This window comes from Xenopus laevis, chromosome 2L, assembly GCF_017654675.1.
Source record: "Xenopus laevis strain J_2021 chromosome 2L, Xenopus_laevis_v10.1, whole genome shotgun sequence".
In the NCBI taxonomy this organism is placed as follows: domain Eukaryota; kingdom Metazoa; phylum Chordata; class Amphibia; order Anura; family Pipidae; genus Xenopus; species Xenopus laevis.
In genome coordinates this window covers 131,827,751-131,854,382 of record NC_054373.1, presented here as the reverse complement: position 1 = coordinate 131,854,382, position 26,632 = coordinate 131,827,751, and the positions used below count along the sequence as shown (strand labels likewise).

General features: G+C 39.2%; 3 protein-coding genes across 5 annotated transcripts; 1 reads left to right on the top strand and 2 right to left on the bottom strand.

The window, feature by feature from the left end:
• Positions 1-281: 281 nt before the first annotated feature.
• Positions 282-3,875, bottom strand: XB5871767.L (provisional ortholog of glutamine amidotransferase like class 1 domain containing 3B L homeolog). The gene is given in 5 exon segments (NM_001114812.1): positions 282-524; positions 1,371-1,575; positions 2,572-2,584; positions 2,586-2,741; positions 3,715-3,875. Coding segments are annotated over 5 exon segments (675 nt in total). The 5' UTR covers positions 3,823-3,875; the 3' UTR covers positions 282-331.
• Positions 3,876-4,054: 179 nt separating this feature from the next.
• On the top strand, positions 4,055-12,371 carry cln5.L (CLN5, intracellular trafficking protein L homeolog). Its single transcript, XM_041582447.1, has 4 exons — positions 4,055-4,341; positions 5,100-5,274; positions 7,296-7,521; positions 11,728-12,371. The coding sequence occupies exons 1-4, from the start codon at positions 4,202-4,204 to the stop codon at positions 12,216-12,218; spliced, it is 1,032 nt and encodes a 343-aa protein (XP_041438381.1). The 5' UTR covers positions 4,055-4,201; the 3' UTR covers positions 12,219-12,371.
• A 1,803-nt stretch (positions 12,372-14,174) lies between these two features.
• LOC108708497 (LHFPL tetraspan subfamily member 5 protein) lies at positions 14,175-24,237 on the bottom strand. Of its 3 annotated transcripts, none has more exons than XM_018247278.2 (4): positions 23,700-24,237; positions 18,568-19,001; positions 17,878-18,114; positions 14,175-14,822 (listed from the first exon to the last, which is right to left on the bottom strand). In XM_018247278.2, exons 2-4 carry the CDS (start codon positions 18,977-18,979, stop codon positions 14,806-14,808), a joined length of 666 nt encoding a protein of 221 aa, XP_018102767.1. In that variant the 5' UTR covers positions 18,980-19,001; positions 23,700-24,237; the 3' UTR covers positions 14,175-14,805. The 3 variants fall into 3 exon arrangements, with proteins under 3 accessions (XP_018102767.1, XP_041438383.1, XP_041438382.1); XM_041582449.1 differs by lacking the exon at positions 23,700-24,237 and adding an exon at positions 20,653-23,009; XM_041582448.1 differs by lacking the exon at positions 23,700-24,237 and having other exon boundaries at positions 18,568-19,318.
• Between the last annotated feature and the right edge of the window lie 2,395 nt (positions 24,238-26,632).

Here is a 26,632-nt window from a genome sequence, read left to right as displayed (position 1 = left end):
GTCTCTTATACACGGCCTTATAAATGCCAACGATAAGTTCAGATCTGCTCAGTGCCCCTTCTCCATTGATTTAAATTCAATCAGCCTTTGTCTACTTTTTGTGGTTTTTCAGTTAGTCAACTGTTTGTTTCAGCAGCTCTCCAGTTTACAGTTTTCTGGATCAATTTTAAAGGACAAGGGTCAATGAGCAAAAACCCTGAGTTAAACAACTATGAAGTAAGTATACATCTACACAACTGTAAAATTTCAAAGATGTCCAGGCAAATCAAGACAAATACTTGTTGCTTCAGGAAATAAAATGTGGTTTATTTGCACACCAAAGATTTACAGTTTAAGCCAGTTCCAAAACATTTGCAACCATCACCCCAATCCCATCAAAAATCTCATGAAGTGGTGCTTTGCACATAAAAGCACAGGTGGTTACTATCTTGTTGCTGGCATCCACATGGCACTCATTCACATCTTTGCAGATATGCTTACATCCAAGTTCTTGAATGGCAGAAGCAGTTTCAGCATCTGGAAACCTGGCCATAAAATTATGAAAAGAAAGAAAAGCAATTACTATTTTCAGCATTCAGATAAATTAAAGGGGTGGTTCCCTTTCAGTTAACTTTTAGTATGCTATAGAATGACTAATTCTGAGTAACTTTTCAATTGGCCTTCATTTTTTTTTTTTTTTTGTTTTTTTTTATAGTTTTTGAATTATTTTCCTTCTTCTTCTGTCTCTTTCCAGCTGTCAAATAATGGTCACTGACTCCATCTAAACACAAATGATCTATAATAGTACAAATGTATTGTTATTGCTACTTTTTATTGCTCCTCGTTGTATCCAGGCCTCTCCTATTCATATTCCAGTCTCTTATTCAAATCAGTGCATGGATACTGTGTTAATTTGGGCAATTGTTGAAATTGCAAAATGGAGAGCTGTTGAATAAAAAGCTAAAGAACTCAAAAACCACGAATAATAAAAAAATTAAAACCAATTGCAAATGGTCTCAGTATAACACTACACATCATACTAAAAGTTAACTCAAAGGTGAACAACTCCTTTAAGAACCACTTAATTGTTAGCATAAGGGATCTGCCCATGCATGGCCCGGTAATGGTTTCCCAATAGACAAGTAAAGTCAAATAAGAAATATACAAAGCATGGAAAATTAAAGTACTAAACTGAAAAATGTGAAACTAAAATTTAAAAGGAAAGTAAAAGCTTCAGTTAACAGTGGTCAGCGTCATCTACTGCCCATTATAAATCAAGGGGTTTAAAAACAACAGTTTTGTCACTGTACATTTAGATTTCAATGGAAGGAAGTAAAACAAGATGTAGAAAAACAGTTATATGTTCCTTCAGTTCTTTTGTGTAACATTACCTTCCATCCTCATTGTTATCTTTTCCAACTGTGACTTCACAACCTGGAAACACTTTAGCAGCAAGCACAGGGGAGATGCAGCACAGCCCTATAGGTTTCTTGGCCTGGTTGAAAGCTTGAAGCGTAGCTTTTACTTGTTCATTTACAGTGCATTTATTTCCATCCACAGCCCATGAACATAAGTTTTTAGCAACTCCAAATCCTCCTTAATGAAGAACAATAAGGAAAAGAGAAATTTAGTGAGCTTACTGCATGAACAGACAACCACATTTAAAACAAAACTGAAACACAAATAGGGTTTGGTAGAATTTGAACATTTAAAACAAGTCTACAATTTCTCGTTTGATTTAACATGCAGTGGGTCTCACGGATTCGTTGACCATATCATCTAAACTTGAAGATGGGACACATTTTAAATATTTGAGACTGTGGCAAACATTGTACAGTTAATTCCTGGTCACTTCTAACCTCCTCTTTAATTGGAAACCTAAACTTTCCAATCCAGAAAACCTATGCAGCAGTAGCAAGTTCAGCTATTAATATTACAGGTTATTTCATAATGGACATAGCTAATGCAATTTTACTATTAGTTTCTGTGAATGTTTACTAAAACTTATGCTGCTTTTTACATGAAAATTTATTTTGAGGCTTACAACTGCAAATCATATTGAATACACTTTTTTACATGGTGAACTATGCCAGTTAGTTAAGCTCTTGGAAACCAAGGAAAGGCTTGCTTAGTGGCTTGACACAGACACCAGAATGGTAAGAGGTGCATAACTGCGTACTAAAGTTAAATAGGGATAAAGACGTGTCATGGTGCTAAGCAAAATGGCATTATTTCTTTTGTGGTTCAGATCAATGTTTAAGAGAAATAAAAAAAATAGCTGCAACATATGGATATTAATCTAGGCTCACTATTGATTTTCAAAAGCCAAGGAAGTGAATAACCAAACACAGTGGAGTAACTAGATGCTACTGGGCCCCACAGCAAATTAATTTTAGGGCCCCCAACATTTCCAGAGGTTGTCCTGTTTTACCAAAATTTATTGACATTTCTCATTAATTAGGGCCTCATAGGCCCCCTATACCTCCTGGGCCCCCCTGCAGCCGCAGGGTCTGCTTCCTCTGTAGTTACGCCCCTGACCAAACAGATGAGACACTTCTTAGCATTACTTCATGTATAACTAAAAAGCCTTACCTGGGAAAATAACCATCAAACTGATCAACCGCAAACTCTGCCAAATCCTGAATATCCCCGCGAGCAAGTCTTGCACTTTCAACCAGAACGTTTCTTCTTTCTTCTGTGGGGTTTCCTTTAAAGTGATCCACTACATGCATCTGCTCTATGTTGGGGGCAAAAATCTTTACCTGGTATACAAAAAAACAACCCAAGAGAAATATAGACATTACTCTGATAACTGCAATCATATTTTAAATGTATTGTCTGTAGTTGCTCTTTAATAAAAAAAAAAAAAAAAGATATTTTTTTCGTTATTTCATTTTCTTTCATTCTCCCAACTTTTCAATTGGCCTTCATTGTTTCTTTTGTTTTTTTTAATCATTTGCCTTCTCTTTCCAGTTTTCGAATGGGGTTAATTACTCATTGTTCTAATCAGACCCTCTCCTATACAAATTCCAGTCATTTATTCAAATCAATGCATGGTTACTATGGAAATTTGGACCCTAGCAACCAGATTGCTGAAATTGCAAACTAGAGAGCTGCTGAATAAAAAGCTAAATAACTCCAAAACCCCAAATAATAAAAAAAAAATGAAAACCAATTGCAAGTTGTCTTAGAATATAACCCTCAACGTCATACTGAAAGTTAATTAAAAGGTGAACAAGCCTTTTAAAGGGGTGGTTCACCTTTCAGTTAATTTCAGTAGGTTGTTGAATGGCTTTTTATAATCAACTTTTCAATTGACCTTTTTTATTTATTTATTTTTTTATAGTTTTTCAGTTATTTGTCTTCTTCCCCCTGACTCTTTTCAGCTTTCAAATGGGGGTCACTGGCCCCAACAAAAAACAAATGCACAAATGTATTGTTACCTTTTATTACTGATCTTTCTATTAAGACCCTCCCCTATTCATAGACCAGTGTCTTACCCAAATCAGTGCATGGTTACTAAGGTGATTTGGACACTAGCAACCAGGGTGCTGAAACTACAAACAGGAGAGCTGTCGAATAAAAAGCTAAATAACTCAAAAACCACAAATTTTCCCAAAATATCCCTCTCTACATCATGCTAGAACTTAACGCGTCAAATGTGAACAACCCCCTTTAAATGGTATTATTCAATTCCAACAGATAGTTGTACCCAATGTTTTCCTTTGCTTTTACCTGGGCTCCCTTCCTGCTCAAGTGAACGAGAACAGCCGAAGCTTCGTGGATCTCACTCCCGTCAAACACCCCGCAGCCGGCCAACACCACCGCTACCCGCTTGCCCATGCTGACTCTGCTCAATGACAACTCACAGGCCGGTGAAGACAAGCGCTTACTACATCACCAAGCTGCGAGGACACATGGCAGCCATCTTTTATACTGGCACACCACACAGCGCCAAGCATTACGCCTGGAAATCTTTGTTACAGGTTTAAACCATAGTAAATAACAATTAGCAAGTATACTTCCCGGTCAACTTAATCTAAAATATGGATACAGAGCTGAAGTTAGTATGTGGGTGTCGCTGCAGTAATTGAAAACGCCGCCAGCCTGCGCTAGCGAAAGAGAAGTGATGCGGGTCATGTGACTGAACAGCTGCCGGGAATAGCAGTGAGTGAGGCGCCCGAACTGTGCTCCCAAAGTGACTGCTGAAGATATTGTGTGTATGTGGCCAGTGGCGCTTGGGATGGGGCACTGGCGGGACGTGCTGAGCTGGCTGCGCTGGCTTCTACTCCTCCTCAGCATGGCCTGTGTGTCAGTACATACGACTACTGACTTTCTGCAGCACTGGCCAGTGCCCTACAAGTAAGTGCCAACTGGCAAGAAATGGAGATTCTGGAAGTTTTGTTGTGGAGCAGCCGTGTTTATTAGTGCACAGTAACTGCGTTTACTTCCACTGAGAAGATCTCTATTATCTCACGAGATGACATGTGACTGCGCTGAACTTCCTCTTTTTCAGCTCTGTCGGCTAGTTAGTCATTGTTCTGATACAATTCTACTTCAGGGAGACTTCTGATTATAACATTGGGAGGAGGAAAGGCTTCAGGCACAAATAATGTCACAATATGAGTAATGAGACTAATGATAATTATGGAGAGGGTGTGACACAGTTGTGGCTCAGACTGGCACAGTTATTCATAACCTTTATTTCTATAGCACTGGTATATTTCACAGATCTTTACAGGGATTCTACTTCTCAGCCCTTGTCTCATTAGAGCTCACTGTACAGTCTATGGTTCCTTACAGGGTTGGACTGGGGGACCTGGAGTCCACCGGGTTATAAAAATAAAATGGAGTCTATGGAAGACAGCCTTTCTGTAACTGGAGCTTTCTGGATAAGGGGTTTCGACATAATGAATCCCTGTACTGGCTGTTTAAGAACTGTATGAACTTTAGAATTTAGAATGCTATGTATAATGGTTTTGTCCAGCATTGTATGGCAGGCTTATGTTGTGTCGTATAATTTACAGTACCATATAATATGAATAGCAAATTAAAGTGGCTGGCAATTTCCTTCTACATGTCTGCAAACTGTAAACATGTCATTGTTGCACCAAATACAGGCGCTTTGAATTTCGTCCAAAGAATGATCCATACTGCCAGGCCAAGTACACGTTTTGTCCCACGGGCTATGCAGATGGTTCCATCCCGGTAACGAAGAATGAGGACATCATCCAGGTTTTCCGACTTCAAGCTCCTGTTTGGGAATTTAAATATGGAGACCTTCTTGGACATTTTGTAAGTGAAGCATTTTTAATTTCCAAAACTAAACTAATTAGTAATCAGTAATCCATGTGTCACTTTGATATGCCCTCAGCTGGGAGTCCGATTTGTATTCTCTGCAGTTATGTAATTTCATTTTAAAGCAGAGCTACTATAAAGTTGTGACAACAAGCAACAAAATACAGATCCTGTGCACTTATTTATATCTGTATAGTAACCCCTGATTTTATACAGGAGGAGTGGCCTTTCAGAATGAAACTTTGGTAGACAAGATGAGTTTTACTCAGTTAGGAACTCCACCCAAAACCTGATTTTTGCATAATTAAAGAAAATGTACCTATATACATTTATTCATTTATGATTATGTCTTTTTTTATTGGTAAATGTAATTTTAATTGAAAGCAATTCTGTTCTGGTTCTGACTTTTGATGAAACCGTTTAGCAGAGTTCATTTCTACTCCAGGTGTAATAGCTGGCTTCTAATACATTGTTTCAGAAATCCAAGCCAGAGTATAAACAACCAAACTGGTACTTTCAATTGAAAGCACACTTACAGTTTAAAGGACCAGTAACATCAAAAAATTGAAAACCAAAATTAGTTAGTATACCACGAAAAAAAAAAACAAGACTAATTAAACTTTAAAATCACACAGCCTTTATTAAGAAATAAGTTACCGAAACTCTGCTTGCGCTCCTCTTCAGAAAATGCGATCCATAGTGCAGCGCTCAATATCTCCTCCCTGCCTTCCTTATAGGAGATAGCCAGGGAGGAGAAATTGAGTGCCACACGATGGATCGTCGCCGTGTCACCTTTTTTGAAGAGGAGTGTGTCGTGTTGGATGCACGCAGTGACAAGGTTCGACATTTGTATTACTTACCTTATTTTCGTCGCATCCGTTTCCTCTCCGCGTGTCAGATCTGATGAAGAAGCATAGTGTAGTTCCAGCCTTAAGGTCAAAGTAACACAAGGAAATTAAGTTTTGCTTTAGAAAATCTATACTCCTCCTTATAAATGTTTAAAGCGGTGTGTTCTAGTTCATACAGCTCATCACACGGCATTTGGGTTTCACCACTCCCTCATTACAGACGATAATCAAGAAGAGCCACCGGAAAGCCTGTTTGTGCAATGCTTTTTACATTTATTTTTACATTTATTTATTCATGACAAATGTTTCCAACCAAGCTGGTCCTTGCTTAGGTGCACCGTAAAGTGTTTAGTAATGCATTTAATATAAACGAAAAACATTTTGCAGGGACAACAGGCTCTCTTGTGACTTTTCCTGATTATCATAGAAAATTAAATTACCTTGAATGCATTAGCCTGCACTTGTGAACATTCCTCATCATTCAGAAGGCTGGCAGACCCACATTAACCACTGATTTAAGGCTTCATTGAACACAGCAGATCAGATAGCTGAACATAAGCATAAGCGCAAAAACTGATCTTTTACCATTTCTTTCAATAGATGGCAGTATTGACTTGAGATTTATAAAATGTAACAGTTTTAATCATAGTTTATCATTTTTAAAGGAGATGTCATAAGCAACCATACAATTAAAGGCAATAAATATATATATATATAGTCAAATACAAGAGTCCTCTGCACTCAACCCATTATCAATATATTTAAGACAGAGACATTTTGTGCATACTGCTACTGAAAAATGCCTTACCCTTTAAACAAAACAGGGATTGTTTGTCCATATATTGCAATATATTTAAGCTGGCCAACTACGTCAAAGTCATCCCATATCTGGCCAGTCCTACGCTCAATTTTCATCTGATTCATTAAGAATTCTATTGCTTCATTATACATTTTACAAAGGGACTAAGTTTTACCTGCAACTTACTTGCTGCTTTCAAACTTTGAAAAATTCTTAATGAATCAGATGAAAATTAAGCGTAGGACTGGCCAGATATGGGATGACTTTGACGTAGTTGGCCAGCTTAAATATATTGCAATATATGGACAAACAATCCCTGTTTTAAGGCATAGGCCAAATCTTTCACCAAGGATTGTATTTGTGTTGTTTAGAAAATCATGCATGATGCCATTGGATTCAGCAGCTCTTTAACGGGTAAAAACTACACTGCAGAGTGGTATGAGCTTTTTCAGCTCGGAAACTGCACTTTCCCTCACCTCCGGCCAAACATGGAAGAGCCATTCTGGTGTAATCAAGGAGCAGCCTGTTTCTATGAAGGAATCGATGATAACCACTGGAAAAGCAATGGCACTTTGGTTCCAATAGCTACAATGTCAGGTAAGGCTAAATCTGGCAATTTGTGGATGCTTGTTTTTGATGAAAAATCAATTTTCTCCATTGTCTGCTTGGGGGACACAGGGACAGTGGGGGTATAGCTGGTGCAACTAGGAGGAGGACACAACAATAGAAGAAACAGAACTGGAGGTTTGTCTTACATAACCATAACTACCAATTCACGGCACTTCCGTTTGGCCTACCATCAGCGCCTCGGGTATTCACAAATTTAATGACTGCAGCCACAGAAGTAATTTGAAACTCAGGAATTTCGATCACCCCGTACTTGGACGAACTCCTAAGCAAGGCTTACTCAAGGTGCACTACACCAGGGGAATGAGCACTTCCTGTGCCTTCCGAAACCAGGCCTCCGGGGAACAGCCCCGCAAGGCAGCTACGTGGTCATTATTCACTCATTTACAAAATTCTACCATTTCAACCCCCTTGCGTCTTCTCACACACGCTTCGGTAGGAAGGTACTTCAAGCCGCAGTGGTCACATCCATGTAGGCCTATCCTTCCCACTCTATATCAGGGGACAGCTTTGGTACGTCCCCACTGTCCCTCTGTCCCCCAAGCAGACAATGGAGAAAAAGAGATTAAGTGTACTCACCGTTAAATCTCTTTCTCTTCAGTCGCTTGGGGGACACAGGGCTTCCCATCCTGGATAGGGGTTATCACTGCAATTCAGACGTGGTTAGTACTATTACTTTACAATGGGTTTCCATTAGGTTTTCAGTTACTAAAATCATAGGACTTCTTTGGTACAAACTGTCTTGGGCTCTGCCTGCTGGGGGGTATAGCCAGCGAAGGAGGAGCCAGTTCTGTTTCTTCTATTGTTGTGTCCTCCTCCTAGTTGTTGTCCCTGTGTCCCCCAAGCAACTGAAGAGAAAGTGATTTAACGCAGAGTACACTAAATCTCCTTTTTTTTTAACATACAGGCGCTGGATAAAATAAAAGAAACCCCTTGTAGAATTGTCACCAAATTATGTATGTTCTAATGCTGTGTTAAATAAATGAGTATAAGTCTTGGCATGTGTTATATAGTTTATACTAGATACAGTATATTTTACAAATACAAGTACAGGATCTCTTATCCGTAAATCCGTTATGCAGAATTTCTCAAATTGAAACCATATTGGTGGCAAAACAATCACGTTGGGTTTTTTTAATGTTTAAATATGCAATGATTGCTTATCCAGAAAACCCCAGGTCCCAAGCATTCTGGATAATTGATAATATACCTATACAACATATCCATAGATTAAAGATTTAATGGCATTTGCTCTGTGTGATATATCTTCTGTGCCAAGGCCTAATGACAAGCCAGCACTATACAAGCATGGGATCTGTTCTCCAGAAACCCATTATCCAGAAAGTTCTGAATTATGGAAAGGCTGTCTCCCATAGACTCCATTTTAGCCAAATTTTTTAAAATGATTTCCTTTTTCTCTGTAATAATAAAAAAGTACCTTGTACTTGATCCAAATTAAGATATAATTAATGCATATTAAGAGCCCAACCAGCCTATTGGGTTTATTTAATGTTTAAATGATTTTCTAGTAGACTTCAGGTATGAAGATCCAAATTACTGAAAGTTCCATTATCTGGAAAACCCCAGGTCCTGAGCATTAGGCATAACAGGTCCCATAACTGTACTAATAGCTGTTTCTATTATTTTGTACTTTTCACTGTACAGGTATAGGATCCCTTATCTGGAAACCCGATATCCGGAAAGCTCCGAATTACGGAATGTCTCCCATAGACTCCATTTTATCCAAATAGTCCAAATTTTTAAAAATGGTTTCCTTTTTCTGTGTAATAATAAAACAGCAACTTGTACTTGATCCCAACTAAGATATAATTAATCCTTATTGGAAGCAAACCCAGCCTATTGGCTTTATTTAATTTTTAAATGAATTTCTAGTAGACTTAAGGTATGAAAACCCAAATTACGGAAAGATCTATTATCCGGAAAACCCCAGGTCCTGAGCATTCTGGATAACAGGTCCCATACCTGTACTACATTTCTTTTATTGTCATAAAAGGGCATATTTATCAGAGAGTCCAGTCCATTCAATAGACAAAATCTTAAATTTTCCCGTTCAAGTGTTGTAAAGTATCCTATTCATGTGCCCCAGTACTTGCCATTAACTGTTGCATGCGGTACCATTTTACCCTGGGAGCAACAGGAGGTTTAAAGTCTCCTGAAGCATTTGCAGGACAATATACCTTTAACCTTTTTTAGGAAATTGATGAAACTGGCACTAGTTTGAGTTTGTGTGTACTGTGTGGTTATGTTATATGGTTCTTAAGCTGGCCATAGATGCAAAGATCCGATCGTACAACTTTCACATCTCCCGACTCGCCACTAACCATTCAGATCAAAGTCTTACCAGTCAGATTAGTTAAAGAACAGATCAGCAATGTTCTGCCCCTGACAGCAATCGTACGATATCTATGTCCAACCAAAGCTAGTGACAGTCTCCCACTGAAAATCGTACGATCGGCAATACACGCAGAGATATTATCGGCAGCCGACAGAAATTTTCCTGTCCGATCGACCAAACGACCGATCTCCGCCGGACGAAAAATGTCGGGACTCTCCACACAAGTTCCGAAAATTGTACGAATCCTCGATTCGTACGATCAGATCTTTGCGTCAATGGCCAGCTTTAGGCTTACGCAAGGGCTGATATGAATGATGAACAGTCCCTGTAAAATGCAGCATACTTCTTACATTATGTAAATTAAAGTATAATGATAACTAAGCAGCTGATCTTCATTTTATCCATTTTTTTCATTTTTTTTCAAAGATAAACATTATTGATTGTAACAAACACAAAACAAACGTATATGCATAAGCATATGAGTGATGTCTGGTCAAACACAGGTTTATACAGAAAGGAAGATTGTATCACTGGATATAGGAACTTTTGATTATAGAGGAACCAGTTATATGTCCAGATCACACTAGTCCCCCCAGATTTTGTCAAACTTATCATGGGCCCCCCCCCTCGTTTCATATGTCAATTTTATGAGGGAAAGCTCTATCCACCAGTTGTTTCTAGAAGGTTAAAGGAGAATTCAACAACAGTTTTCGAAAAAAAACCTCCCCTCTAACATGGCTGCCCCCTGGGGAAATGCTTTATACTTACCCCTTGGTGCAGATTCTGGCATCGGAGTTCCACGCAGCCATCTTCTGGGTCTTCGGCAAGCTGAGTGGGAGACCGGCAAAATGGCGCATGCGCAGTTGGAGCAATTTACCAGTTTGCGACAACTGCGCATGCGCCAAGACTCACGAAAATTGCCGAAGCGCCGGAAGAAGACACAAACTCCAGTGCCAGAATCTCCGCCAAGGGGTAAGTATAAAGTTAGGGGCATTTCCCCGGGGGGCATCTATGCTGGGGGGGAGGAGGGAGTGGAGTCTACGTTGGGTAGGTGTTTTTTTTTTTTTTTAATTTTTTAAAAACGGTTGAATTCTCCTTTAAGGAGGGGAGAGTTCCTCCTATCCAGTGCATGATTACTGTTTTTTTGGCGTAGAACAGGAGCGTTCGTAGTCAAGCTCTGGCCATGTTGGTAGGCAGTACCTCATCCATTACCCCCAGCAAACAGATTGTTGGGTCCAATATCTGTAGCGTGCCCAGTTCATCTGCTAGGATTTCCATTATTGTACACCATTGTTCTTGTATGGGGGGGGCAGGACCAGGCCATGTGGATACAATTGGCCCCAGGAGATTTACATTGTGGACAGAAGTCGTCTTGTCGCCTGCCAAATTTTTTTTTTCATATTTCAAATTTTAGTGGTTTTTGAACAACTTGCCCTCTGTTCTGCCACCGTAGCCTGAGATGTAAAAATGTCGTCTGGTTGAATGGGTCATCATTACACTCTTTAGGAGCCATATTAACAGACAAGCACAGGTTTCCTATTATCAGGAAAGTGTGTATTACGGTAAGTATAAAATATCATTAATACTGTAATAAAACAAACTGTAGAACCCCAATTTTATGTAAGTGGATTTTAAGGTTTTCCATAAAACCGTAAAGTGGAGTCTTCCCCCCCCCCCTCAGGGGGGACACTGTCTCCTGGGAAATGTAAAATCAGGGTTCTGTTGTATGTTTTCAACGTATATTTTTCAAAGAAAATACAATATGAAGAGCTGATAATATTAAAGAGATAAGATTAAAATGTGGTTTTGTTTTATAATAGGTGCCATATTTAATAGCATGGCAAAATGGCTAAAAGAAGATAATGACACTGGGATATATTATCAGACTTGGAATGTCAGGGCATCCCCGGAGTTCAATTCATCTGTGTGGTTTGATTCATACGACTGTGCCAGCTTTGTGCTTAGAACGTACCAGAAGCTGTTTGAGCTTGGAGCCACATTTAATAGGAAAGTACAAACCAATTATACACGTTTACTCTTGTACAGTGGAGAACCAACTTATCTAGGAAACGGTACAATGATTTTTGGGCAGCATGGGAATAAATCATTGGCATTAGACATTCAGAAATTTTACATCCTTTTTAGACCTCATCAGTCTTGGAAAGAGCTTTTCTTAAGCATTTTGGATATATACTACAAGGTTACCATGGATAAAATGTTTTACTTCTTTTTTAATTTTGAATATTGGTATTTACCTTTGAAGTTTCCATATATCAAGGTAGTATATGATGAAATCCCTCTGCCGTCTTAAAATTAATTTTTTTCTTAATTATAATGGACTTATCTTCTATAAAAGTGCCTATGCGTTACCTGCTCATTTGTAAACTGCACTTTTTAACTCAAGCTTTCACTAAAAAAAAGTGTTTCCATTAAATAAATTTACAATTGCATAAGAGCGAAGTGCCTACGGACCCCTCCACATTGTGGCACACTAGGTACATGCTAGCCTCCAAAATGTTTGCACCCCATTCCGTTATTGCTGATATTTTTTATAAATCTTTTCTATATTGATCTTCTATTGAGATTATTTTCGCCCCTCAAGTACCCCAGTAATTTTATGTGTTGTTATATGTCTAAAGTGAAAATGTTAATATGTAAAAATAACTGCTAATGTCGCAAGAATTGTATATAGAACTTTATTCTTCTATAATTGTTCAGTAAAACATGTTTCATAGATTGTTCTGCATAATCTATCAGATAGGCACATTGTAATGCACCAAACTGTAAAGGATCTCCTTATAATACATAATATAGCTGTAATATAGAAGTTTAGCATTATAAACAGTGCTTAGTGATGAACTGTGCTCTTTCTCAATGTTAACAATGATATCCTTGAGAAAGAGCACAGTTGGTGTTTGAAACGTCTGATGACATTTTTAATAAATCTTGATTTTTTTCATAATATTCTCGGTTGAGTGGGGTACTATGTCACATATATATATATATATATATATATATATATATATATATATAAAGTCCTTGTGTTTTCTCCGCACTCCAAACAGCAGTAAGTGACCCAGGTGCTACCCGTAATGGAATAGATAAATATGTTGTAGATGGGTGCACACCAGGAACGTTTAAAGCCAAATTACTTAAAGATTAAAACATACTTTATTGAAAATTTTTTAAAAACAGGCCAACGTTTCGGTCTCCTTCTCAGACCATTATCAAGACCCCCTTGTACACATTTGGAGAGTTTGAACTTGACAAACTTTCGTTTTTTTAACCCAGATTAACTAAAGGTGGCCATACACATACTTCAAGGTGGGCGATATTGAGCTGATCCGATCGTGGGCTCTAGGGCCCAACGATTGGATCATAATGAAAGCAATACAGGTGGTCGATCGCGGGGACGCATCAACGCGCAACCCCTGCCCGATCGACAGTTGGCCGACTCTCTGTCAGATATCGATCAGGGAAGCCCGTTGGAGGGCCGCATACACGGGCCAATAAGCTGCCGACTCGGTCTGTTGGCTTTTATCGGGCCATGTACTGTATGTCCAGGTTCACTATGTACTATGTAAGCCTAGTCACCTATAGCAACCAATCACCAGGTAGCATTTATTGGGTATTTGTTTAAAGCTTGCCATACACATTAAGGTCTGCTCATTTGTTGAGGTTGCAAATGAGTCGAATCTTTGCCCAATTTGTCCACCTACATTCTGGTCAAAATCAGGTGAATTTGATTGTTTGGCCCCTGGGCCAATGATCCGATCATAATTGGCACTTCTGCAGGCCCATTGGGAGAGGCCAGTCTCTGTCCAACATGGTTTATAAACCTGCCCACAAGATGGTTTTCTGGCTGATTTACAGTCCGATATCTATATTTACAGCCATCAGGGAGAGCCCATACATGTGCAGATCAGCCCCAAGCCCACAATTCCTTAGACAATATATGGAAACAATGGGATATAGAAAACATTTTCTTTTTATGGCCTATTTGTTTATTTTAGGAGTTGTATTTGGAACTAATCCCATCAGCATCCTGAGAAACCAGCTTTACTGGATACAGGTCTGATCGCATGTGCAACCATCCACGCATAGGATTCCACACACTGCAGATCATCTCCCCACACCTATTACTCAGCCCATTTACTGATGTGTCACATAAATGGAAACCACTTGATAGCTCAAAGTTCTATAAAAGTTTTCAGCACAAGCCAATTGTAAATCCTGCCTTAATAAAGCTGTGAAGTGTAAACATTTTCTGCATCCATAAGCAGGGTACCAGCTCAACAGAGAGAGCTTAATCACACACATGTTGGGGTTGCATGATCTTGCCTGGAAACCATGGGAGTAGCTTGTTGCAAATATTATTTACATATCCTCCAGTGCACCCCTAGTTTCTCTCATCAACACTTGGGTCCCAGGTAATGCACCCGAGCACCAGATAAAAGCAGAACATGTGTGTAAAGTGGGGAACAAGATGCTGATTGCAGACTTTATTTTGGACATTGTGTTCTCCTATGTAAATGGCCCCTTACGATGTGTAATCACTGAGACTTGATCACTGAGCTACTGATTTTGGAGAAGATGTAAGAAAATAATCCAACACAAACCTCCATTCCAGCAGATGTTTGTTTCACAACTTTGTCACATATTTTATGTTGTGTTCAACAAAAGCTACAAAGATTGAATTTTAATGATCAACTGCCTTACAATTGGGTGTCTTTGTACTTCTGTATCCTGACTAAACCAGCCAACAGTTTAGAACAAGAAGTCACACACATCCATTTACATGTTTGGGACTATTTAATTCTGTACAAAAAATCCACAAGCACACATACACACTATTCAGCATCTTTGTAGTTTTTTCTTTTGAAGGTTTTTTTTCTTCCTCAGCCACTCTCTTCTTCTGCAAAAGAGAAAGAAAGTATGTTAGGATGTAACTGTAAATGCAGAATGCAAGTGGACAGGCTATTAAAGGGATACTGTCATGGGAAAACTTTTTTTTTCCGTGAAAATCAGTTAATAGTGCTGCTCCAGCAGAATTCTGCACTGAAATCCATTTCTCAAAAGAGCAAACATTTTTTTTATATTCAATTTTGAAATCTGACATGGGGCTAGACATATTGTTAGTTTCCCAGCTGCCCTCAGTCATGTGATTTGTGATCTGATAAACTTCAGTCACTCTTTACTGCTTTACTGCAAGTTGGAGTGATATCACCCCCCCCCAGCAGCCTAACAACAGAGCAATAGTAAAATCCAGGTCCCAATGCAACAAATTCAGTTACATTGAGTAGGAGAAACAATAGCCTGCCAGAAAGCAGTTCCATCCTAAAGTGCTGGCTCTTTCTGAAAGCACATGACCAGGCAAAATGACCTGAGAGGGCTGCCTACACACCAATATTACAACTAAAAAAATACACTTGTTGGTTCAGGAATGAAATTTATATGGTAGAGTGAATTATTTGCAGTAAAACAGAATCCCTTTAAGGTAAGCAATTAAATCAATCCAGGGTTTTGTTTTTTTGTGGTCCCCACTTTACACCTGTATACTTGCTTACCCAGATGTGTGTTTATATTTTCTTAATGTGTTTTTACTACTTTTCTTAATGTTTTTTTAGTTGTTCACCTCTGAAGTTCAAAATATATATATCCCCATCTTCTTTTATTATGAAAATGAGCCCTTCCTTAAAGCTGTTGTTCATATTTAAGTTAACTTTTAGTACGTTATAGAATGTCTAATTCCAAGCACTTTTTCAGTTGGCCTTCATTTTTTATCTGTTATATTTGTTTAATTATTTGCCATTTTCTTCCGACACTTTCCAGATTTCAAATGGGGGCCACAAATGTATTAATATTGCTACTTTTTATTACTCCTCTTTCTATTCAGTCCTTTTCATATTCCAGTTTCATATTCAAACAAATGCATGGTTGCTAGAGTAATTTAAAATTTGGGGTACAAACTGGAGAACTGCTCAATAAAAAAACTAAATAACCAATCAAAAAGCTGGATTGAAGAGCACTGTGTCTTCAGACATAATTATTATTTAAAGGAATCCTGGCTTGTGTAGTTGGGAACCATAAATAGTGACTGAAGGTCTGCTGTGTAAAACCTAGGGCTCCTTTATATGACTCTGGTGCTAGTGTTGACATGTTGGTCATTCTATACATATTGGGAAACAAACTGTTTAGGAGACCCCTAGCTTTAAAAAATATATATATATTTCAAAATGATTCATTTTGATGAAAATGATAAAGTCGTTGTTTCTTTATGGCATAGAATTAACCTATCGGTTCTTGCCTAGAGCCCCTTGATAAAGCCTCTAGGCAAGAGCCGAAATGCTGATTCTATGCCATAAAGAAATAACGACTTTATCTTTTTTTTTTTTTTTGAAAGTTTATCTTTATTGATTTTGTTAACATAACCTGAAAGAAGAAAGTTAGGAAAGAAAGAGAGATAGATAGAAGGGTAGGCCTTCCCTTTATGCAATACATTGTACCTTACAGTAGAGGACTTGGTTAGGAGCTTTCGTAACCTCTAGGTTATATACCGGCAGCCGTCTATCGCAATTTTTTGCGATAGACGCAAACTACGTGTTATATGTCAATTTGTGGCTCGGAAGAATGTCTTTAATGATTTTTATTCAGAATGCTAAAGTAGGAGGTTCCATGGCTTTCCAGGTGAGCAAAATAGTGTAGATGCTGCTTTAGACACAACACTGGTTGAAAGGGTAAGTCCCCCAAGATGTGCCAGAAGGCAGAATGCGTGAGAGTTAAGATGCAGCAAAATGCAACATTTAACTTTTAGATATTTCATAAAAAAAAAAAAACTCTTAACTAGTAATGCTTTTCAGTTAGGCTCTTCCACTTGGGATTGATCAAACTGTACTATACAAGAAATATCTAGTCTACCACACGTAGAACAGTGTTTGTGCTAGGGATCCCTGAATGCACTATTTTGGATTTGGCCGAACCCCGGAATCCTTTGCGAAAGATTCGGCCGAATACCAAATCTGAATCCTAATTTGCATATGCAAATTAGGGATGGGAAGGGGAAAGCATTTTTTACTTCCTTGTGTGTCAAAAATTTGCATTTTGCAAAATCTGATTCGGTTCGGCCGGGCAGAAGGATTCGGCGAATCCGAAAACTGCTGAAAAAGGGTGAATCCTGCCCGAATCCCGGATTCGGTGCATCCCTAGTTAGTGCATTAGCTGATATGGAAGCTGTGGAATTTGTATGGATAAGTCAGGTAAACTTGTGCATCTCGGGCACAAAAGACCTGGTATTCACATGTGAAGTTGTTCTGGAACTAAAAATGCTCAATTTTTTTTCATATTTCCCACTCTACGTTTCTGACAAATGCCCCAGAAGTAATGAAACATTTATACCTTTAATTAAAAGTATTACAACTTTGTAGGGCTTGCGGGTCAGGTGAAGACATTGATATAAATGGGGGCAGTGTCATTCAAGGTAGGAGATGAGTAAAAGCACTAAAATTAAAATAAAGAAAAATATATAACAACTAGAATTTTAATTCACATCCATATTAGTATAAGAGTTGCTGATGTGATTATTTTTAGCACATGTTAATAACCTGCTCTGTAATGGGACTGTGTCAGCCTGGAAGCAGAATAAAGGAATCAAGCCAAATTGGACAAAAACTTGGTGCTCTGATCATACATGACATGAGGTGTAACTACAGAAGAAGCAGATCCTGGTTGTAGGGGGTCCAGTGAGACCCTAATTAATTTGCAATGTTAATATGTATTGGTAGAGTAGGCAAACTTGATGTGGGGCCCAGCAACATCTAATTAAGCCATTGTACATGACTTTGCATTACTTTTAGACTGACTGATTATACTTTACCCTGAGAGCATTAGATCACCCTAAAAACTAGAATGCAAACAGAATAACAGAGAAAAGTATATAGAAATACATAGTGTAAGGCTATTTGCTTTTATACCTTTGCTTTCAACCTTAAAGTCCTCAGGTAGTAGGCTATCCTGCCTGTTTCCTAGCACGAATGCAAGAAAGGAGAGGATAAGGGCATCCATAATGGCAATGATAGCGAGGATGTAGGCCCAGCGTACTGTGCAAGCGCCTAGCGAGTATTTATCTGTCTTATCCCCACACATACGTTTCACCTCTGGAGAGTCCCAGCCGTCTGGGTAAATAAAGCATCCAATCATCAAGCCAGCCGCTGCAAAGAAAAATAAAGGTACCCGCTAATGTTTTTATCTGAATAATATTTTCCACAGTATTTCCACATTGGAAAGACACAAGAAGCCAGTGCATGTAGAACAAGAGGAATGAGAGAATAATGAGAGAATGAGCAGGTTTGGCTTGGAGCAGTGTTTCATTACAAGGATGTAAAAATGGGAGAAAGCTAAGCCAGCCAAAGTAACTAAGAGCCATGAGGTATTTGGAACATGAATTAAACAGTAAGGAGCTAAGAGGTTGGCTTCTCATCTGCACTGAGCAGGTGGGTAAATATGATTGGAAGGATTTTGTGATGTTGCCAGCAAGGCTTCAGGCCATGACAGTTGGGAAGTGTGAGGCAGACTGGAGGGTGTACAACACTTCTCTGAGGATTTTGGAACATATTTATTGACGGAAACCTATACTGAAAGCATCTAACATTGTGTCACCTTACCAGCTGCCAACTGCATCCATGCGCAGACCTTGTACACTGTGGCTGAATTGCAGAAGAAAAAAAGGCTGAAGCATAGCATGGACCCGACAACTAAAAACATGGATATTCCCACAAAAAACATGGCCGTCTTAAAAGCCCCTGAAGGAATACTCGCAAAATCCAAGGCACTTCCTTTGCAGATGAGTTCAGAGGTTAGGGCATTGCCAATACAATAGCTGAATAAGCCAAAATAGCCGGCTTGTGGAGTGTTGATACTGTCCCCAATCCAATACGGCTGGATGAAAATCACCACCATAATGATTGAAAAGCAGATGGTGAACACTGCCCACAAAACACCGATAGCACGAGCATTCCGTACGTAGTTTGTGTGGTAGATTCTGGCTGCTTCTTGAGCTGGCAGCAGCGGAGCCATCGTGCTATCGATTTAACAGAGCCTAAAGAAAATCAAATTGTTGTAGAATGTCATAAGTCCATGGACCTGAGTACATGTTATGCTCATATAGAATGATAAGATTACCAGAATCACTAGCAACAGAAAATGGCTACTTTTACACTACTTCTACTGTGTGTCATGGATTTAGATCCATATAAATCAGAATACTACTCTGTTATTGTAGTACACTATATGAAGCTGCATGCACTGGGAGATTTGTGCCACAACCTTAAAGTAGTCGCTTGTCCTTTAAAGGAAAACTATACCCCCAAAATGAACACTTAAGCAACAGATAGTTCATATCATATTAAGTGGCAGATTAAAGAATCTTACCAAACTGGAATATATATTTAAGTAAATATTGTCCTTTTACATGTCTTGCCTTGAGCCACCATTTTGTGATGGTCTGTGTGCTGTCTCAGAGATCACCTGACCAGAAATACTACAACTCTAATTGTAACAGGAAGAAGTGTGGAAGCAAAAGACACAACTCTGTCTGTTAATTGGCTCATGTGACCTAACATGTATGATTTGTTGGTATGTTTGTGAGTACAGTGAATCTTACGATCCCAGGGGGCGGCCCTTATTTTTTAAAATGGCACTTTTCTATTTATGATTACCCAATGGCACATACTACTAAAAAAGTATATTATTATGAAAATGGTTTATTTACATGAAGCAGGATTTTACATATGAGCTGTTTTATGCAATATCTTTTTATAGAGACCTACATTGTTTGGGGGGTATAGTTTTCCTTTAACTTCCCTAATACCTACAGTATGCTAAGAATGCAGTATATGACAATGTACAGTTAGGCCAATAAATGTTTGGACAGAGACAACTATTTTCTAATTTTGGCATGTACCCCTTCACAACAGCCAAACAAGTGAACAACACTCTCCAGGAGGCAGGCATATCAATATCCAATTCTACCATAAAGAGAAGACTGCATGAAAGTAAATACAGAGGGTGCCACTCATAAGCCTCAAGAATAGAAAGGCTAGATTGGACTTTGCTAAAAACAGAGACAACTTTTTCTAATTTTGGCTCTGTACATTACCACAATGAATTTAAAATGAAACAACTCAGATGCAGTTGACCTGCAGACTTTCAGCTTTAATCCAGTGGGTTGAACAAAAAGATTGCATAAAAATGTGAGGAACTAAAGCCTTTTTTTTTAACACAATCACTTCATTTCAGGGGCTCAACTGAAAATAAAATGTTTATTTCTAATATTTGGTTGAAAACCCTTTGCTGGCAATGACAGTCTGAAGTCTTGAACTTGACAATCTTTATGGTTTCTGAGACACAGAGCAGGAAAAGTAATACAGGTATGGGATCTGTTATCTGACAACCCGTTATCCAGAATGCTCCAAATTACGGAAAGGCCGTCTCCCATAGACTCCATTTTATCAAAATTATGCAAATTTTTTAAAAATGCCTTTTTCTCTGTAATAATAAAACAGTAGCTTGTACTTGATCCCAACTAAGATATAATTAATTCTGATTGGAAGCAAAACCAGCCTATTGGGTTTATTTAATGTTTTATAGTATGAAGGTCCAAATTACAGAAAGATCCATTATCTGGATTCTGGATAACAGGTCCCATACCTGCATATGATTTATAATGTTGAAGCACTATACTGATTTACTTTGTGGTGTCAATACAATATCATGTGCAGAGCAATGTTGCTGAATGGAACTGCCAGGAACTGCCACTCGCACCTCATAGGTATCACATGGTCAAACTATAATAGAAAGAAATTCCTGTGTAAATATTTAAGTAACTGTGTATTTCTGCTGCCCTCCCCCCGCCCCAATTTGCTTTTTTCCCTTCAAGATAGTTCAGCTTCAGTCCATAGTCTTCAATTGGTTGCAGGCACTGGGTTCTGTAGAACGAATACATATCCACCAAAACCCAATAATACCCGTTTTATTATGCAAGTTGTATTACAGTTAAAATTCTAGCCAAATTCATCTCTAATATCCAAGAATATTATTCCTGCATTCCTCCATCTTTCATGTGACTCAACTCATGACTGAATCTTCAAATTAGAAGTCAGATTTGATTTGCTGAAGCATTTGTGGAGGATTTGGTATGTGGCCCAACCTACAAATGATCGATTTGGTGCAACCTTAAAGCGATACTGACACGTTCCTATAAAAATCATAGGAACGTGTCAGTAACAAGTAGTTGCTGCACCCGGAATATTTTCCCTCAAAGCCGCCCACAGACCCTCTCACACTACTAACGGATCTTCTTCCTTGCTTCCATGACCCTGGGCTGGGGGCGGAGCGATCCTTCCATAGGCTGAAGTCCTGTTTTCATTAAATATGGCTACCTTCCTCAAAACAACAACCCCCTATCTCTACCCTTTACAGGAGCCTGTGACAAGTACCTGGGGGGCGGGGGGAATTACAACTGCTGGGGTTATCAACTGGGTGCTTGGCTATTTGAGTTTAAACTGTTTTTTTAATGACAAAAAGTCAGTGCTAAGTAATTGTATACATAAGTTTGCATGATGGGTGCTGGATTGGCTTCAGTGTGCCTATTGTGTACATTGTAAGGCAAAGAGTCACAGACCACTGCACTTGTGTTCAGAGAATCCCCCACAACACACAATTCAGATGCTAAACAGTTTGAGTGTGATGGGCGCAATTAATCTGTTACACAGTTGACATTTACATACATAGTGGTGACTGAGTTGAAGGAAAAGGTCTGACTTGTAGGTGGTGGGAAATCCCTGTAAATAGACTGGCTGGAATCTTTTCTCTGTCATCCTGTTCCCCTTAGATTCAAGATGAGAAGAACAAATGGGATAATGTCCCTGCTGCTTTTTTAATCATCTATTATGGTGCATTTTCATTATTGTAGTACATTAGTGATGTGCAGATTCATAAAAAGTGACCCGCCAGCTGCCAATCTGCACCCGAACACAATCCGCCCAGCCATTTCTATTTATAGGACTGCACCCGACGCTCCACAAATAGGGGACTGGCACGCCTATAAAAAGACCCTTTCGGAAGAAGCCAGCTCAGGAAAGTCATGGGAGGAGAGAACGGAAGGAAGTTCAACCTGGACCTGTAAATTGGGTGCAGAAGTCGGCCTGAACCTGCACAACCCCTAGTCCTGGGTTCAATTCCAATGATAGAACTATCTGCATGAGTGTCTGTTTGTTTGGGTTTCCTTCCACATTCCAAAAACATACAGACAGCTTAGTGAGCTCCTGCTTAATTGTGTGTGAGTGACCTTGGATAGCTCCATTGTGGGCAGTGTCTGATGTGAATGATATCCCCAGTATAGACTCATTTCTAATAAAACAAATACACATTGATGAGAATAAACCAGCTACTGTGAAACTGACAAATTAGAAGTTCTTCAGACTAAAGTTGTGAACACAATACAATGTTATCAAGAGATGTTACAGCAGCAATGGTTATGCCTCTCTGCCTAATCCCATCTATATTCACCTGCATGCACTTGACTTTACTATCCACAGCTCATACTCACTCATCTTCTCTTTATATTCATTCTTTGAGGGGACATATTACCTAAAAAACTATTTGCTAAAATTGCTCTTTTGAGTACTTTTTTACATTGTGTAAGATACGTGTCTGTGCCACTGCAAGTCCCAGGGAGCTCATAGTAAAAACAGGTGTAAATATCCTTTGGTACTGACTGAGTACGGTCACTTTGTTGTTATGATACAAATATACATTATCTAACACAGTACAATGGATGACAATGTATTGGGGCTGTTTAATTAAAGTGTATTTTAGAATGATTCTGGGGCAGCAATATACTGTACATATATATATATATATATATATATATATATATATATATAGATATATATAGATATAGATACACTGTGGTTTATTTAATGCAACAGCCAGACCATACTAAAACACTATACGGTATGCTGACCTGATGGATACATGTTTGTGTGGCTTTGTTGCTTAAAGGAGAACTAAAGTTTAACTAAAGAAGTAGCTAGAAATGTTTTGTGCTTCTGTACCAGCTCAAGGCAACCACAGCCCTTAAGCAGTAAAGATCTATGTCTCCAAAGATGCCCCAGTAGCTCCCCATCTTCTTTTCTGCTTATTCACTGCACATGCTCTGTGCTGCTGTCACTTACTGAGCTTAGGGACCCACTCACAATATACAGTACACATAGAATAGAAATGTCACAATATAATGCTGATTACTAATCAATACAGATAATTACTACATTGCAGCACAGAAACCAGTGCAACTAACATCAGAATTTAATAATCAGCCCTGTAGCATCAGCTTACATTACAGACAAACCTCATTTTCTGCTTGATAATTTGCAACAACCCCTAAGCTTAGCTTCTCAACAGCTGCTCAGAGCCCACTGAGCATGTGAGTGTCACAGACACTTTCCAAGATGGTGACCCACTGTGACAAGTTTGAAGTCCTGGATCATTGTTGCTATTGAGAAGCTGAAACTTTAGGCTGGTGCAATAAGTGCAGTATATAAAATATGGCATTTTGAACAATATTCATTTTTACGGTTTAGTTCTCCTTTAAACTGCACACCTGTCCCACTTCCACACATTAGTAATATACTGGATATTCCCAATGTGAATTTCAAAGCGTTTAGAAATGTTAGCATACTTTTTTCAGCAGCTGTTGATACGTTCACTACGTATATGAGGAATAGAGGGATCTTACCTTAAATGATATGCTGGCACCAAGCTGCCCGTGTTTATGGAATGGTTGATGTAAGCAGTTCTAAAAGCATCTAACGGCACAAGAGGAGGATACGAAGTGAATCAGGTGTCATTGCCATGAAACAATGAAACATTCCAGGCCCAGGAAAGAATAGGAAAGACTGGTAACATTATTCCTTCTCTATTATTCATTCCTACCAGGTGCTCCGTTACATCTCTACTGACACTAAGCACAGTCTTAGCCTTTAAACATCCCTACAGAGGTGCATTGTGGGAATAGCTGTAATCTTATTAGGGACTATTAGTGTATGTCTGTTATACTCTTATAATGTTTAACTGTACAATAGGCTGTTTTATCTGTAGGTGGATTTTTTTTCGAGTTTACATGTGAAAATAACAACAATGTATTCTGGAGCAGGTTAATTTAGATCATTACTAGCACACCTAATAATACAACTTAACGGGATTCTGTCACGATTTTAATGATGTCGTTTTTATTTCTAAATTGCACTGTTTACACTACAAATAATTTACTCTACCATGTCAAATGTCTGAACCAGCAAGTGTATTTTTTCAAGTTGCAATATTAATGTGTAGGCAGCCATCTCAGGTTATTTTGCCTAGTCATGTGCTTTCAGAGACAGACTGCACTTTAGGAGAGAAATGCTTTCTGGCAGGCTGTTGTTTCTCCTACTCAATTTAACTGAATGTGTCGCAGTGGGACCTGGATTGGAGTGCTGTTCTTAGATCTACCAGGGAGCTGTTCCTGTTGTTCTGTTGTTAGGGGGAGGGGGGAAGGGAGGGGGTGATATCACTCCAACTTGCAGTACAGCAGTAAAGAGTGACTGAAGGTTGTCAGATTTCAAAATTAAATATAAAAAAAAACTGTTTGCTCTTTTGAGAAATGGATTTTTGTGCAGTTCCAGGGTCGGACTGGGGGCCCTGGGCCCCCCGGGACTACTGTCCAGGGACTCTCCGACCCCCTACTGTGATGTGCTCCACTACTATGACGTGCCGATCGGGAGAGGGGATTGGCCTGGCAGGGGCCCATTCAGGGTCGGGCCCACCGGGTTTTTTCCCGGTATCCTGTCAGGCCAGTCCGACACTGTGCGGTTCAGTGCTGGAGCAGCACTATTGACTGATGCATTTTGAAAAAAACATTTTGTCCCATGACAGTATCCCTTTAATATACCATTGCATCAGCAGCTTCATATAGAACTCCTGAGCATGGGCACACGTCCTGAATTTCACCTATTTACATTGAATTAGCCAGAGTTCAGCACAATACTTATGTTGATTGATATCTATAGTCAAATCAGCTGGACTTGCTGTATTTTTCTTTTTCCTTGAAGACGTTTCATTAGTCATCCAACTGGCTTTCCGAGGTACCCTGCGGGTTGTGGGTTCCCTGACGTTCCTGGTGCGGGTATAGACGCGGGTCGGTGGTTCTGCGGGTCGGGCCGCGGGTCTTCTCAATAGCGATTTTTACTCCTTTTTTCTGATCACGTCTACTTACGATGATGTCGCTTCCAATTTACGACAGCACTTCCTGTTAGATGATGTCACTTCTGGATTACGGCAACACTTCCTGATTCTTGATGGTCAGCGGGTCTTGGTTGCGGATAAGGTACTTGAGGGTCGGGTAGTGGGTAAGAATGTGGGTTGTGGATTGCAGGTTGCGGGTACGGGTTTTAAAAAATTTTCAAAGAAGTAAAATATAGACACTATTACATAAGATAATAAAATTTAAATGAGACCCGCATCTATACCTGCACCTGAAAATCCTCACCTCATTCCAAAGGGTGCCCACTTTTTTTGCGGGTAACTTGACCTGCTGCAGGACTCAAGTCTAAAATAATAACCAGAACACTACTTCCTGTTTTGCAGCTCTCTTGGTTTCCACTGATTGGCTACCAGGCAGTAACCAATCAGCGATTTGAGGGGAGGGGGGCACAAGGGTCATAACTGTTGCTTTTGAATCTGAGCTGAATGCTGAGGATCAGTTGCAAGCTCACTGAGCAGATATGTACCATGTGGGCCCCCTTCAAGTCGCTGACTAGCTCAGAGTTACAGAACTGAAAAGCAGAAAGTAGTGTTCAGGCTATTATATTAGACATCCAGTCACTCCAGCTTTTATACATTACATTTTTGGCTAACTAACTATATTAGAAACATTTTTTATTTTGCACAGTCTATCTATTTACCCACTTTTTATGAGGAAGATTTACATATAATTAGTGGAGTGGTGCTAAATTGATTCCTGAAAATTATCATTCACTAAGAGTAAGGTCACACTGGGATATTCAGGGAGATTTAGTCTTTGGGGCGACAAATCTCCCTGAACTGCTTTCCACTGCCTTCCGCCTGCTAGAATGAAAAATCGCAAGCGACATGAGTCTCGAGGCACTTTGTTTTCTGAAGTCGCCTGAAGTTGCCTTATGAGGAAACTCGGGGGTCGTGAGTGCCATCCCGCTGGCGATTTTTCATTATAGCCGGTGGGAAGGCAGGGGAAACCAATTTGGGGAGATTGACACCCAGAATAAGAGGCGATTAGTCGCCAGGCAACTAAATCTCCCCGTGTGACCTTACCCTTAAAAGCCCAAAAAGTGTTCTCACAGAAACCTTGTTACACATACATACATACATACATACATACACACATACAAATCCTTACTCCCCAAGGAAACTACTCAGTTACACCCAATGTATTGATAAAGCCAAACAAGTTTTATGCTTTAGGACTAATTGATTTTTTCGTTTCAGCAGGATGTGGTTTTTGCCTTTTGTTTTTATAATATGCACTGTGGGAGCTTACTCTGCTTTCTCCTGTCTTATACGAGGTCATATTCAGCAACTTTTCAAAAGAGATCAAATAGTCTATGCCTAAATCACACTAAAAGGTGAGCTGACCCTTTAATACTGGGATTAATAATT